Source organism: Anolis carolinensis, chromosome 3 (assembly GCF_035594765.1).
Source record: "Anolis carolinensis isolate JA03-04 chromosome 3, rAnoCar3.1.pri, whole genome shotgun sequence".
NCBI lineage: Eukaryota > Metazoa > Chordata > Lepidosauria > Squamata > Dactyloidae > Anolis > Anolis carolinensis.
The window spans coordinates 176,685,311-176,701,574 of NC_085843.1; the positions used below are offsets into that span (position 1 = coordinate 176,685,311).

The 16,264-nt window shown below is 41.0% G+C and overlaps 2 protein-coding genes across 2 annotated transcripts in view; both read right to left on the reverse strand.

Annotated features, from left to right (window-relative positions):
* The window catches only part of tspan14 (tetraspanin 14), an 81,560-nt gene that overhangs the window by 14,533 nt on the left and 50,763 nt on the right, over positions 1-16,264 (reverse strand). Inside the window, exon 3 of the mRNA XM_003224091.4 lies at positions 9,981-10,031. Coding sequence (XP_003224139.1) covers positions 9,981-10,031 — 51 coding nt within the window. The remainder of the gene's footprint in view (positions 1-9,980; positions 10,032-16,264) is intronic.
* The window catches only part of LOC134297668 (uncharacterized), a 345,438-nt gene continuing 335,400 nt past the window's right edge, over positions 6,227-16,264 (reverse strand). Inside the window, exon 2 of the mRNA XM_062975825.1 lies at positions 6,227-8,059. The gene's annotated coding sequence lies outside the window, so the exon portion shown is untranslated. The remainder of the gene's footprint in view (positions 8,060-16,264) is intronic.

Below are 16,264 nucleotides of genomic sequence, written 5' to 3' on the forward strand. Positions count from 1 at the left end.
ATTAACAAGAAAACTAAAGATAGCCAGTTTGGTATTGAAGTAGATTCTCATCATCTTGAGGGCAATTATTTCCCAAGTCTTTATTCATAGCATTTACAGTTTTTAAGTTGCTAGCAAATTTCTCTCACAATTGGTAGTATCAGGAATTTTACAGAGGAACACATTTTGAAATAAGATATAATTGAAAATACCTACCATTCTTTATATCTATTATTCCTCACTGACGTCATATAACTAGATCTTTACTACCTCTGTCTATTTATTATCTATTATCTATTATTATTATTATTATTATTATTATTATTATTATTATCTATTATTATTAGCCGCCCTGAGTCCCCTCGGGTGAGAAGGGCGGGGTATAAATAATTGAAATAAATAAATAAATAAATAAATTATTTACTACATTTATATCTTGCTCTTCTCACCCCAAAGGGGACTCAGAGCAGCTTACGGATTTTGGCACAATTTGATGCCACCATTCAATGATAAACAAACAATACAATATATAAACAATAAAACAAATAAAACATAAATATCTAAGGATGCCTGCCATAGATGTGGACAAATGACAGGAAAGAATGTTTCTGGAACATGGCCATACAGCCCGGAAGACACACACTAACCCATATAAATATCATTAAACTTTAAAACATAATACCTAGTAGGGTGGGGCTCGAATTCTGTTTCAGCTGTTTCATTTGTGGTTTTGTACCATTTCATCCATTCGGATTGCATGGAACGGTATAATCCCACGGGAACAAAAGGAACAGTGAAAGGAATGGCAGAGGGAACGGTAGCCATTTTCCTCTGCTGATTTTTGTCGCTTGGCTGTAGGCCCTGGTTCACAAGACCTTCAGCCAAGCACCTGGCGCCCGATGCTTGTAGGCCCTGCTTGCAAGGCCTACGAGCATTGAGCGCTCGATTGCAGGTCCCAGCCTATGGTCGAGGCCTGAATTTTTTTTCCGGACCTTGGACAGAAAAGCCCATTCGTATAGGAACCCATTTCTGTCAGCGGCGGATGGAAACAGAAATGGGGCCATATGAATGTAACAAACAGAAACGGTAAGTTTCATATAAATGCACAACCCTAGTATCTAGTCCTGCTGTCATACTTTATGTTGCTACATTATGCCGGATCAATATTGAACTACCCAAACGTCTGATTGCATAACCAAAGTTTTACCCTTTTTCTAAAGACCAGGAGGGAGAGGGCCAGTCTGATCTCACTGAGGAGTTCCATAGTCGAGGGGCCACCACTGAGAAGGCCCTGTCTCTTATCCCCAGCAATCGTGCCTGCAATGGAGGTGGGACCAAGAGCAGGGCCTCCCCAGAAGATCTTAACACTCTAGCAGGTTCATAGGGAGAGCTACGTTCGGACAGGCAAGTTGGACCGGGACCACTTAGGGCTTTATAGGCTAAAGCCAGCACTTTGAATTGTGCTTGGTATCAGACTGGCAGCCTGTGAAGCTGACATAACGGGGGGGGGGGGGGTTGTATGCTCCCTGTATGTCGCCCCGGTGAGCAATCTGGCTGCCGCCCATTGGACTACTTGGATCTTCCAAACAGACTTCAAAGGCAACCCCACGTAGAGGTTAATCTATTAATCCTTATCAATTTCTTGCAAATGTTTTGGGAGAAGTTCATTGCTTACATTTTTGTAATACAATGATTACTTCTCATATTGTACTTAATTTGAAATTCATTTCAATCCCTATCTATGTTTTGCATAAATTCAGAAACTCAACTGCTATCTAGTTACCGTGTTTCCCCGAAAATAGGACATCCCCATAAAATAAGACCTAGTAGAAGTTTGGGAGAATTGCCAAATTCTCCCCCCCCCCCGCCCGAAAGTAAGACCTAGGAAGAGGGAGCCAAAGAAGAAGGAGAAGGGATGGCACGCCTTTTCTTCCTTCTCCTTCGCCTTCCCTGGTGGTGACGGCCCCCTTCCCCACCCGGGAAGGCAAAAGAGCAGCCCTCCTACATCTTCTCCAGCGGCGACGGCCCCCTTCCCTGCCAGGGAAGGCGAAAGAGGAGCCCTCCTTCCCCGGCAATGACAGCCCCCTTCCCCGCCCACCCAGGAAGGCAAAGGAGGAGCCCTCCTTCCCCTTCCCCGGTGGCGACAGCCCACTTTCCCACCTGGGAAGATAAAGGAGGAGTCCTCCTTCCCCTTCTTCGATGGTGACAGTTCTCTCCTCTTTTGCTGAGTAAGGCAAAAGAGAAGGAGGGAAAGGCGCGCGCCTTTCCTTCCTTTTCCTTCACGTCGCAGGCGCCTTCCTTAGCGGAAGAGAAGAGAGAGAAATAAGACATCCCCGAAAATACGACCTAGCATGTCTTTAGGAGCAAAAAATAGTATAAGACACTATCTTATTTTCAGGGAAACACGATATATATTCACACTTTTGCAATTACTTCAGTTTGCTGTAGTTGAGTGGGTTTTTAAAAAATGTTTTGGGTATTTTTCCTGCCTGCTGGGAACTGTGGTTCAGTGTAGCAGAAAGGTGCTGGATTGTGTATGGCTACTAAAGGAGCATTAGCCATTTCCTATATTTCAAGACAGAATTAGCAGCCACTGCATATTATTAAATTCAAACTGCACCAAGAACTTTCTCTTAGAATATCATTTTTAAAATTTGGGGAGGAAAGCATATGCTGTCTATGTGTCTGTGTGTGCCTTTAGGTCATTTGCTACAGTGCCAGGAAATGAGAAGTCAAAAATAAGAACAAGTGGTTAAGTATTTCAAAAATTGTTTCAGAACACCAAAGATAAGCTGCTTCACAGAAATGCTATTTATCAGAATTATACACTTGGCATCAACTTTGGATTAAAAAAAACTCATAGTGCCAGCTATGCACAGGAGAAAGCAATAAAATTCTTATCAATTCAAAAAAGAAGCTGGACATGGTGATAGATGTTAAAATTTTCAGAAAGGAAGAATGTGATTTAAACACATGCAGGCAGTGTTGGATAGAAAAAAAGTATCTGCAAAGCTTTGCACAACTATTTGTAGCTACTAGCTACAGTAGAGTCTCAGTTATCCAACATAAATGAGCCAGCAGAATGTTGAATAAGCAAAAATGTTGGATAATAAGGAGGGATTAAGGAAAAGCCTATCAAACATAAAATTACATTATACTTTTATAAATTAAGCACCAACACATCATGTTTTACAACAAATTGACAGAAAAAGCAGTTCAATACACAATAACGTTATGTAGTAATTACTGTATTTACAAATTTAGCACCAAAATATCGCAACATTTACTACAAAAACATTGACTACTAAAAGGCAGACTGCCTTGGATAATACAGAATGTTGGATAAGCGGAGGTTGCATAAGCGAGACTCTACTGTATATCTGATCAATCTATATTAATAAACCACTTCAGTATCAATTTCTATGTTCCACGAGTTGCAAAACAATTTCAAATTTAGTTTAACTTTTGCCAGACAATTTTAGTGTAATGAATCCTTTAAGCAAATGGAGAATCTAAACCACCAGCTATTAGAGTTGTGCAATCTGGGTAAACCTTGATTCGTTTTGTGTCCTGGCTTTCGGTGGGGGTCTCGATCTGTTTTTTGGGAGCCTCCCAAATTCAGGAGGACAGATATCTTTTTTCACTCTGGGGTGCCAAAAGATCCATTTTCTATTGGCCCATTGTGGGGAGTGGGCTTCACCACACCAGTAGCCACACACTCTTTCCAAGGCATTTTAAGGAGGCTTCCCACTTCCAAGTAAGGAAGCGCGACGACCTCCTGGAGCTATCCTCCCTGAGCTTCCTTAAAAAACCTCCCTTTTTCCTGGCACTCTTCAATCTCCTTTCTATTTTGGGTTTAATGCTTCCTTACAGATGTTTCTACTTTCTATTCTAGAGGAGAGGTAACTGGTATTAGTTTTTAGGGAATGAGGGTTTCTTTTTGTTTGCTGAGGGATTAATAAAAAAGATTAAACTGTGATGCCGAAAAGTAGAGGAGGTGCCGAGATTAACTCCCGCTTGCTTTCATTGTAAACAGGTCCTTCCCATTTCGTGCTCCCAAAGTTCCGAAGGTACCAAAGGAAATGAAAGAAATGAATTCCACACACAAGCCTACCAGCTATCCACAAAATGTAATTGTAAAGATGTCATGATCATTGTGTTTTATTCATGATTGCTATGTTTAGGTTGACTGTTTAAAGTTATATATTTCAGCTATTCTTATACAGAAGCTGGGAGCCTCTAGGGCATGGCCAGGGAAAGGGGCGTGGCTTCACCTTGCTGGTGGAAGCCTTAGAATTCAAAATTTAGCAGTTGGAATTTGGCAGTTGGAGTTTGTCGGTTGAGCAGAGCAGTTGGTTCTATTCAGTGGGAAAGGAGTGTGATCGAAATAAAGAGATTGTGGGAGGAAGTTGAGCAGCTAGAGAGTTTTAGCGGAGAAGGGCTAAAATTAAAGTTGCTGAGCCTTTAGTAGGAATAACTAAAGAGCTGAGGTTACATCCCTAAGTCATAGAAGGACTAGGGTTAACCAGTTAAACTCCCCAGTCCAAGTTTGATCGGGTACAGATCAATTAAGTTCAAGAAGGACAGTATTCCTAACTGAAAGAAACAAGTCTTATAAAGCTAATACCATACTAAGCTCAGTGAAACGATTGAAAAGTCTTGCAACACTTACTGTACAGAAGTAACATCGTTCAACTTAAGTTATAACATTCTTGCAACCATCAAGCTTTGTGCTATAAATAAACAAGTTACTGTTTCTTCAAATGTTGCTTATTATTTGAGCAAAGCATCTTTCAAAGGTGGTGGCAGCGATAACATTGAAAAGTAGGATACATAGAGGAAGAAGGTGAATCCTTCGCATTTTGGTGGCAGCGGTGGGATCTGAAGGGATTCCATTCTCTGCCACGTCAAGTCTTCACATAATTGGTGCCAAGCGGTGGGATACGTGTAACAAAGACTGATTCAGTGCCTGGGATACGTGTAACAAAAACTGATTCAGTGCCTGAAATTCGTGTGGCAAAAGTCAGTTTGGTGCCGGAGATCAGCTTTAGGTAAAAGAGCTGAGGTAAAACTTGTCTGGAAATGGCCACCAGGAAACAGAAAAAGTTGGCAGAGGAGGCAGGAGAGCTTTCCTCCTCAGATTCAGAACAAGTAACCTTGTCTGAAATGTCTCTCAAGTATCAATTAGAGATGAAGAAACTAGAGATTGAGGAGAGAGCCAGGCAGAGAGAATGGGAGGAGAAGCAAAGAGAGAGAGAATGGGAGGAAAAACGATGGCAACTGCAGAAGGATAAAGAATTAGAGTTGAAGAGAATGGAAATAGATTTGGAGAAGCAAAGATTGACACACTCTCAACCTCATGCTGATACCCAAGAAGGGGATTTGAGAGCTGAAGCATCTGATGTAATTTTAAAAAGGTTTCCCAGATATAACAAGGAAGATGATATAGAAAAGTTCCTTATATCCTTTGAAAGGTGCTGTAAAGATTTTGAAGTGAGTGAAGACAAATGGATGTTATATCTGAGGCCACAAATTAGTGGAAAGCTTCTAGAAATATATAGTGATATGGCTGAAGACACTCACAGAGATTATAAGATGTTTAAACTGCAGGTACAACAAAAGTTTCAGTTGACGCCTGAATTTTACAGATTAAAGTTCAGAACTTTAAAGAGGGACAGACACCAAAGTTTTGCGCAAGTTGCTTCAAAGCAAGCTCAATACTTTGACAGCTGGGTGAGGACTTCTGAAGTAGATTCCTTTCTGCAACTTAAGGAACTATTGAAGCTGGAGCAGCTCTTTCACCTAGTTCCCTCAGAATACAGATGGCTAATTCAAGACCGAAACCCAAAGACAGCCAACGAAGCTGCAGTTATGATTGACCAGCTAATTACCTTAAAAGAAGATTTTAAAAAGGAGGAAGAACCAAAAGAGAAAAAACCTCTAAGGCCGACGTTTTACCCTCACGCACGCACACAGATGCAAAGGGGAGGTTCAGGAGAAAACACCGCCTATAGGAAGCATGAGGCAGTTGCAGGCCAAGCCAGGCCTGAGGAAAAGATAAAATGTTACCATTGTGGAAGGCCAGGGCATCTTAGATATCAATGTAACTTAATCAAGAAAGACAGGTCTACGTTCTTTGTAAATAGAGCTCCAATAGAACAAGAAGTAGAACCTGAAGTTAAGTCTAGAAGCCCTGATGCGAGGCCAAAAGAAAAACAATGTTTATTTATCCTTTCAAGGGAAATCTCTGAAGACTATTTAGAATCTATTGTCATAGATGAGATACACACGCAGGGATGGAGAGACACTGGGTCGGATGTCTGTATTATACGTCCTGAAGTGGTCCCACAGAGATACCAACATCCCTCTTCAGAGATAAATTTAAAGGGGATAGGTCCGTCGATACCAACCCCTGTAGTATCCTTACCCATCAAGTACAAAGGCTGGGAAGGATTATGGGACTTCGCTGTCTGCGCGGACATCCCATACAAATGTTTGATTGGGAATGATTTAAATGGAAAAGTTAGGAATTGGCAGAAAGAAGCTGAGAAACATGAAGGCAACATGGAGGTCCACACTCCAAAAGCCAAGTGTTTGACCATCCAAGCTAGCTCAGAGCAACTTCCTGAGCCTAGTTCAAGCATCACTGAGTTGGTCAGCGGAATAGAGGGAAAACAAGAGATACTGCGAGAGCAGCTAGCAGATGAAACATTACAACCTTTGTTCTTGCAAGCTCAGAGCGCCACAGGAACAGAAGAAAGTAAAACTCCTAAGTTTGTACTTAAGGAGGGAGTTTTATACAGGAAAAGTACAAGCCATAAGACTTTGAATGAGCCAGAAACACGTACCCAAATAGTGGTACCTGTAAACTACAGGAAACAACTGTTAGATGTGGCCCATGACAATCCACAAGGAGGGCATTTGGGGGTTAGAAAAACCACCCAAAGAATCAGCAAGAACTTTTTCTGGCCTGGCATGTATCAACATATCAAGGAGTTTTGCAGGTCGTGCGATATTTGCCAAAGGTTTAGCACGGGAAGAGATAAGACCAAAGCACCTTTAGTTCCCATGCCGGTTGTTGGGGAACCCTTTTTCCGAGTAGGGATTGATCTAGTTGGTCCTTTGTATAAGCCCAGTCGGAGAGGATACAAATATATCCTCACAGTAATAGACTATGCAACCAGGTATCCAGATGCAGTGGCTTTGACCAATATTGAAACTTCCACCGTAGCCAATGCGCTGTTATCAATTTGGGGAAGGACTGGATTTCCCAGAGAGCTTGTGTCAGACCTGGGGACTCAGTTCACCTCGCGGCTAATGAAGAAGTTATTAGAGTTGTGCGGAATTAAACACCTAACGTCCACACCTTATCATCCGCAAACGAATGGCCTAGTAGAAAACCTGAACAAAACACTAGTGAAAATGATCAAGGCCTATAGCCAGCAGAGACCCCACGACTGGGACACCAAGTTGCAGCAGTTGTTATTCGCATATCGATCAGTCCCACAGGACAGCACTGGTTACTCGCCTTTTGAACTGTTATTCGGAAGGAAGGCTCGTGCACCCCTTGATTTGATCAGAGAGCACTGGGAAGCAAGCCCTACGCCAGATCCTGTTCCTGTCGACAACTACATCAAAGATCTTCAGTCAACATTAAAGATGGCCAGGGACATCGCCCAGGAACATCTTATGGCGGCCCAGGAGCAACAAAAGATCCGGTACGACGCAACGTCGAGACCCCGAGACTTCAACGTCGGAGATGAGGTCCTGTTTTTAACACCCAACAAGAACAACAAACTACAGATAGACTGGACTGGACCGTGGAGGATCGTCAGGAAGCAGAACCATGTGAACTGTGACATCCTAGATGAACGATTGGGGATTGAGAAACGGGTGCATGTAAACCTGATTAAGCCATATGTAAATAGGTCGGCAAATGTAATGTAGTAGCTGATGCTCTATCCAGAGCACCTTGATCGGAAGACTTACAGGTTTGTATTTAGAGTTTAAGGTATGATGTTATGTTTATGTATAGATATGTATTTTGTGTTACTCTCTATTATTTTTGCTTATTCTGGGTCTAGAAAAAGCAAAAATAATCTTTCCGGGTTGGAAGGTATTTAAAGATGTCATGATCATTGTGTTTTATTCATGATTGCTATGTTTAGGTTGACTGTTTAAAGTTATATATTTCAGCTATTCTTATACAGAAGCTGGGAGCCTCTAGGGCATGGCCAGGGAAAGGGGCGTGGCTTCACCTTGCTGGTGGAAGCCTTAGAATTCAAAATTTAGCAGTTGGAATTGGGCAGTTGGAGTTTGTCGGTTGAGCAGAGCAGTTGGTTCTATTCAGTGGGAAAGGAGTGTGATCGAAATAAAGAGATTGTGGGAGGAAGTTGAGCAGCTAGAGAGTTTTAGCGGAGAAGGGCTAAAATTAAAGTTGCTGAGCCTTTAGTAGGAATAACTAAAGAGCTGAGGTTACATCCCTAAGTCATAGAAGGACTAGGGTTAACCAGTTAAACTCCCCAGTCCAAGTTTGATCGGGTACAGATCAATTAAGTTCAAGAAGGACAGTATTCCTAACTGAAAGAAACAAGTCTTATAAAGCTAATACCATACTAAGCTCAGTGAAACGATTGAAAAGTCTTGCAACACTTACTGTACAGAAGTAACATCGTTCAACTTAAGTTATAACATTCTTGCAACCATCAAGCTTTGTGCTATAAATAAACAAGTTACTGTTTCTTCAAATGTTGCTTATTATTTGAGCAAAGCATCTTTCAAAGGTGGTGGCAGCGATAACATTGAAAAGTAGGATACATAGAGGAAGAAGGTGAATCCTTCGCATTTTGGTGGCAGCGGTGGGATCTGAAGGGATTCCATTCTCTGCCACGTCAAGTCTTCACAGTAATTCTTTCTGATGTTACATATCAGAGATATACATTATACATCCAATTATTATATTGGACTGTTAGGAAAAAAATAAGGAACCAAAAAGGTACCAGGAATAACTAGTTACAAAAATTAGGCTTAGTATGATGCATTCTTCCCAGTTTTATTCTTGTCTTGCTTTAGGAAGTTCAAACTTGTACATATAGCTAAATGGGGTAACTGCACTAAATCTCACAAAATGTGTAATGAGGAAGCACAATTTGGCTACAAAATTCAGTGCATAACTTGGACCCTTGGACCCATCATGGATTCAAACCCATGTGTAAAACAACAGAGTCGGGAAAAGCTGCTTCCAGCAACATGGTCTCTGAATACAGTGTCTGAGCTTCGAGAAGTTTTAGTTAGAAAACTCTTCTTCTCTCGCTCCAAGGCCAGGGCAGTGCTAGACCTAAGCATGATCTTAGGATAAATCTCCCGTAGGGGTAAATTTCGGGTGTATTTTTCAGCACCTCAGGATATCAAAAGGATGGGAACATGAGGTAACGTGTCTCAGCCAGCTAAGTACAAACATAGGGAATCCATATCAGGATAACCTCAAGCATTGTGCTGCAGGGATATTGCTTTTCAAGGGAAAGGTTCTATGCCATTTCAGAATCATATGATGCAAAACAAAAGAAAAATTTAATCAGGATTTTATGGAGATCAAAATCCACAGCACAGACTGGACGAGAGGACAAGCATGGCCTTCTTTTTCCTACTAAATGCCAGGCAGCATATTTCTATGCATCTCCTCAGAGATAGGTCCAGCCAAGTTCAAGAAGATTCACTCCAAAGTACATGTATGTGGGCTCGCAATTTTGGGGAACCTACTTGGGAATGAGTCAATAGGATACATAAGGCTGTATATCAAATCTCTTGTCATCACCTGAATGGAAAACTGGTTTTGCAGTAATTTAGAAAAATAGGCATGGTGCAGAATAAGGCAGAATTAGAATGTATTTACAGGTACTCCACTGATGAAAAGAAAGAGTGGGAAAGAGAAGAACCCTCACACTTCATCAATAAAAGAGACTCAATTTTGCCTAATATTCCAAATGCCACTACTGCCTTACCTTTTCACTCCAGGCCCAAAGACCAGCTCCTAGGAAGGCAACTCCAGCTAACTGGAAAAAGAAAAACAAATGTATTATTTGCTAACAAGCATTGCCTGAAAATTTCCTCTCTCCCAGAAATAATCACACCGTGAGACAATCTGCACCCCATGTTGTACTGAAGAGATAGGGCAAAATGCATCAGCATGAAACTCTGGATCCAGGACAATTGGTACAAACACCACATAAATGAAATATGAATCTCCAGGTAATGTATTTTAGAACTGCTACTGCATTTGGTATGACAGGATTAAATGCAGGTAGAAAGCAATGCCTACCTTCCAAAAAACAAATCCTAGCCATAAAGGCATTGACAGGTTCTGCGTTGGAACAGAACTACCTATTACAAAAATGCTTATGGCAGGGAGCTTAAGCAAAACATGAATATGGTATGTGCCACAAGTAAAACAAGGAAATTCCATGTTAGGGAGTACTGGAAATAGTTTGAAAATAGAACTACACATACATCTACAGTGCAGAGGAATTTGGAAGGCTGTCTCAAGAAGATTATCTGTTCTGAACAGACTCCAAAAAGGAACTACGGAATGCCATCATTACTTGTATCGTCGCTATAATTTTAACTATTTTTTTTTGAAGTGGATCCCCTGGTGGAAAGAGTAGAGGAAGGGTTCTTGCATGGTGATGGAGAGGGCTCAAATTCTCTCCCCAGATAGATAAGAAATTATTTTCAACCTGGAAACCATCAAAGATTAAGACTATCATATGCCAGTAGAAAGCAATAGTGTTCTCTCACTACTTCGCGGTTTACTTTTCGTGGATTCGCTGTTTTGTGGTTTTTCAATCAACTCTAAAAGACTATTATAAATCCTAAAAAATTACAATTTACAGCCTAAGGAAGGAAGGAAGGAAGGAGAAGCTGAAAGGAGAGAAAAGAAGCCCAAGCGGCAACAGGAGGAGAAAGAGGTGATTTATCAACACACGATTGGTTGATAAAGACTTAAAATAGTGTATAACTACTAAAGTAATGTATAAATATTAAAATAAATATAGTGTCCCTACTTCGTGGATTTTCACTTATTGCGGGTGGTCCTGGAACCAACTGGCTGAAGGCAAAGCGATAAAAAAATGGCAAGTTCAGATTTACCTCAATATTCAAGGCAACTCGCAACTGTATTTAACTGCTTTTGCAGGGGGGGGGGCTATGAATGTAGGTTGATTTTTACTATAAGGCAGTAGTTTGTAGCATGTGAAAATATTTTAAGTAGACAAAAGACACACATTCTGGTCATTTTTGAATACCTCTGTAACAAACCATCTTTAAAAATCCTGTAACTAGTTGTTGAATTAGAGTTGTGGCATAATGCCTTCTCAGGATCTATGTTGTGACAAAATCTTTATTAAGCCAATCAAACAAAAATTAAATGTGTCAGCTTTTAAACTTACAGGCAAAGAGAGTTTAAAACCATGTAGAGAAAGAAGATTGGGAGTAATGTAGGCTACTCTTGTATTTATATATATTTTTAAAAGAGTAACCATCTAAGATCTGGTTATGCCCAAATCAATTTGAACTCTCATAGTTTAGTAAGATCATGAAAAGGTTTTGCTGGCTGAGTCTAAGCCGGTGTGGCCTCACTAACCCCATTTCTTGCTAATCCACAACACTAAAGGGCAAAAGAAATCCTTGCAAGCTTGTTGTTGTGTGTTGTAGTTTCTGACCTATGGTGACCCTAAGGCGAAGTCATTGCCCAAATCGTTACTTGAATCTACTGTTATCTTGACCCAAATGATACAAGGAGGCTTCTCCCAACACAAGAACTTAGACTACCACTAAAAGCCCTTTCGCGCTATAGAATTATGGTACAGCAATCCCTCCACTTTTGTGGGGTTAGAGGAGCTTGAAATGGTAAGCAGGGCTACCACCAAAAAGTATCCTTTAGAGCTCTAAAACAGTGGTTCTCAACCTGTGGGTCCCCAGATGTTTTGGCCTTCAACTCCCAGAAATCCTAACAGCTGGTAAACTGGCTGGGATTTCTGGGAATTGTAGGCCAAAAACACCTGGGGACCCACAGGTTGAGAACCACTGCTCTAGAAGGTTCCGAACTACACTGCAAAGGCACAGTTAACCCATTGATGTGAATTCACAGCGACCATGAAGAAGAACCTAAATTATTCAGCCACATTCTCCAAATTCAACCTGTTAGCATCACACCTGTCTGTAATATACCACGCTGAAATTGTATTGCTGTTCATATCCCTAATTTGAATCACCACCGTTTTGAATAGTTTACTCATAAATCAGCAATTTACTCACAAGCGAGTGATTTTTTCTTCTCCCACCAACCCCTTGCTTTGGCTGGCTCCTTGTCCAACTTTGAACAAGGAGCCAGCCTGCTCCTCTCCTCTGGCTCCCATTTTGCATCCCATATCAGGACCGTACTGTTCCACCTCTAGGAAAAACATTGATTTCTTTACAGAGGTAGCATATGTTCATCTTTGTTTCCATCACAGGAGCCTGTGTTTCTGCTTCCTGCTTTTCCAAAGGGAGTTGATTTAGAGCTGCCAACAATTATCACAGCTGGATACCATTTCAGCTCATTTGTCCTTCCACAACACAAAGCCAGAGGGAAACATTTAAAGATTTTTACAAAAGAAATGTTTCAGTGGACTCAGAATAAAAACCGTACTATTTGGGCGTGTTACTCTGAGATGGAAAATAGGCCACTGTAACTTAAATACTATTACTGTACCCCTGGGTAAAGCCAAACTCAGATGCTCAGAACTCTTATCTCTTATGTAGGTTAGATGCCAGCTTAATGGTGTCATAGGATATTTTGACCCAGACATAACCCTTCAATGTCTTTTCACTTATTTGCTGGGAGATTATTCTTACTAATTTTATTTAACATTTCCTAGCTTTGGGAAAGTTGTGTTTCGTTACAGAAAAACAGACAAATTGTGTGTTTTGTTTAGGGTCCAAAGAGAAGCTTGATATTAGTATTTTTTTTTTAAATCACAGCTTTTAGCACCCACACCCCAAATAAATTTAGAGAACTGACTGCACGGTTATATATACAAATGCATATATGCACACACATTTGAGTACTGAGTTTAAATTCTGCAGTTTCTTTTTACGGTATACATTTATATGTATAAGTCTAGAAAATGTAATCAAAAAATCAACTCAAAAATCCTGGCTCTATTTATCTCATTGGTCAATAGTACAGTGCCTTATATTTTATCAATAAAAGAACCATTCACTACTCTGAATAGAATGTCAAAAGGCAAGTGCTTACTCTGTCTTAAAAAAGGTAAAGGTTTTCCCCTGACATTAAATCCAGTTGTGACCGACTCTGGGGGTTGGTGCTCATGTCCATTTCTAAGCCGAAGAGCCGGCGTTGTCCGTAGACACCTCCAAGGTCATATGGCCGGCATGACTGCATGGAGTGCCGTTACCTTCCCGCTGGAGCAGTACCTATTGATCTACTCACATTTGCATGTTTTTGAACTGCTAGGTTGGCAGGAGCTGGGGCTAACAGTGGGCGCTCATTCCGCTCCCGGGATTTGAACCTGGGACCTTTCGGTCTGCAAGTTCAGCAGCTCAACGCTTTAACACACTGCGCCACCTAAACTAAAAGAAGCACAGACACCCTCTGTTCTGTTTCTAGTCTTTCTGAATAATCTAGGTGTGAAAATGAGAGTGACAGTTCTTTGGTGCTTCCCCTCAGGGCGGAGCACAACATACAGTATATACGGCAAGAACTCCATGCCGGGACGTAAAATAATTATAAATATACACAAACATTAAAATCAGTTATATCTACTTTAAAATCAGCTATTTAAACCAACTTATCCCTTCCCCAAAACCTGAACAAGACTACAAGTGGGGCTTTTCTACTATTAGGGAAAGGGTCACTCTTGACAGCAAGACATATTGATATAACATCCCCAAGGTAACTGTAACATATGTTTAGTTCCTAAGTGCTATCACTGAGATCACAAATACAAAGGTTAGAATTCTATTGTGAGGGTGTGATGCTTTTTTTCTAGGGAAGGAAGGCAGAGAAAACCACAATGGCCCATGGAGAAAGTTAAGAAAGTGGTATTTTCTCCTGGCTGTGTGAGCTTTCCTTCCCCTTCCACCACCGCTGCTGCAATGCATCCATTTTGTTCTCGTAGTCCCTGTCATTTATCCTGGTTTAATTATACTAGCCTACAGAATCTTAGCCAACACATACACTTAATGGTTCATGTCCAGTTCACAGATGAGATCCAAAAATCATAGCTAGTTCTGAGAGAGACACAGTTGATTCTGACAACAAAAAACACTGGCTTTCATAGAATTTCGAGACCTCAACACAGCTGACTGAATCAAGATTTTCCATGATCACCAAAAGCTGAATTGCTGAGGTGTGAAATGTGTGCTTCATGATAGTTGCAAAGTTAATAGTTACTTGCAAAAGCACAAAATATACCTCCAGCTGTCATGGATTATCTACATTTGTGCATCAGAGCATGCCTCTATACATATCTTTTAAAAATCAAACTGAAAGAAACATGAATTTTGTTACTATTCTTACGTTTTTGTCTACTTGAATTTATGGAAATCCTATCACAGGTTTTTCTTGGCTGAGTTTATTCAGAAGAGGTTGGTCATCGCCTCCCTCCAAGACTGAGAGAGCATGACTGGCCCAAGGTCACCCAGTAAGTTTCTGTGGATGAACAAGGATTTGAACAGTAGTCTGCTGGAGTCTTAGTTCAACACTCAAGCCATGCTGGCTCTCAAATGTGATTTAGACTGCTGTTTTGGCTTCTGTTTTTACTGGGAATACCAAGCTGCTAGATCTCAAAACAGAAGTGATGAACCAAGGCAACCTATGGATAGTCAAGAGAATTCTCGCTTCAACTGGCAGTTCTTTAGGATCTTCCCTGTCTTCCACATTCTTAGAATCACTATCCTAACTGTCAATGCCCCTTCCAAAAACAAACAGCACAATGTTCCTTGCAGAATGGAAGCCAGAACAGCTATCAGGAATATTTTAAAACTTGTCTCTTTCTATCACATGTTTCCCAGAATGCACAACATGCCAACCAACATACCAACCAATCTGAGAGGAACAGGTTTTAGCAGCAAGAACCGGAATCTTGAAATGATGAGAGCAAACTGAAGACTTTTCCCCTTTCCTACCCATCCTCAAGCTCAACTTTAAAAGGGAGGGGGGATTTTTCACTGTTGGATTCAATAGCATTTACTCACCTCTATGGGGAAAATGTGTCCACTTAAGAATGTTGTTGCACTGGGACCAAGCAGAATTTGCATTACGTACAACTACTCCCTCACCCCAATAACAGACAAGACACTGGGTGGCCTTCGTCAATATACATGCTCAAAATATGCAAGAGACATCACACAACAAAGCTACCAATCCCCAACCCAGTGACACTTACACAACATACAATTTTATCCTCCGCAAACAGACCACACACATGTGTGTACATTCAGATTAATGCTGATCTCTTCTGATCTTCTGAGCTCTTCACCTGACAAAAGACGCATGTGAAGCTTTTGTAACCCACCCAAGAGTATTTTCCAGGTAGAGTCATCATTTCCCTGAAGCTTTGGTCATCTAAGCTTCTTTCAGCAAGGGCATAACTCTCAGAGATGCCTGTTTTTCATGCCAGAGCTTTACTCCACATCTGAGGGACAATTTCCCCTAGTCTTCTAACCCAAACTTATTTCTGCCTGCCTCTGCCAGAAACAACAAAAAGACCAGAAAAACAGCAGGAAACTCTGTCAGTGTGATTTGTCTAATAAAGATACAAAGGAAACACAACACACATCTGCTTGTCTTAACCCAGTGAGCCGAGGCAGGCTGCTTCGGCAGAGCGCTCCAGCTTTTAATTTTATTTATTTGTTTTTATTAGCCAAGTAGTTTATTGCCCTAGTCTTTTATCAGTCAGGGAATGTGTTCGTGCTTATGTTTCCCTCTGCTCACTGTTTTACGGCTGGGAATTTGTGACCTTGCAGTATCAACAGGGCAAAGGACAATTGAAAACAAACTGAAGAAACTTTTACTACAATGAATAACATCAGAGGAAAGAAAGGCTACAACAGGGAAAAAAAAGAGGGAAACGGAAGCCCCTGAGAAGAACTAATCTTCCGAACCAAGAAAACAACGAGACCCTCCCCAAACAACGTAAGATAACAGACCTACTACTAAACAAAGACCCTGCATGTAAGTCCCATCTTGATTCTTCTACAAACTGTTCTAGGGGTCATTTAGAGG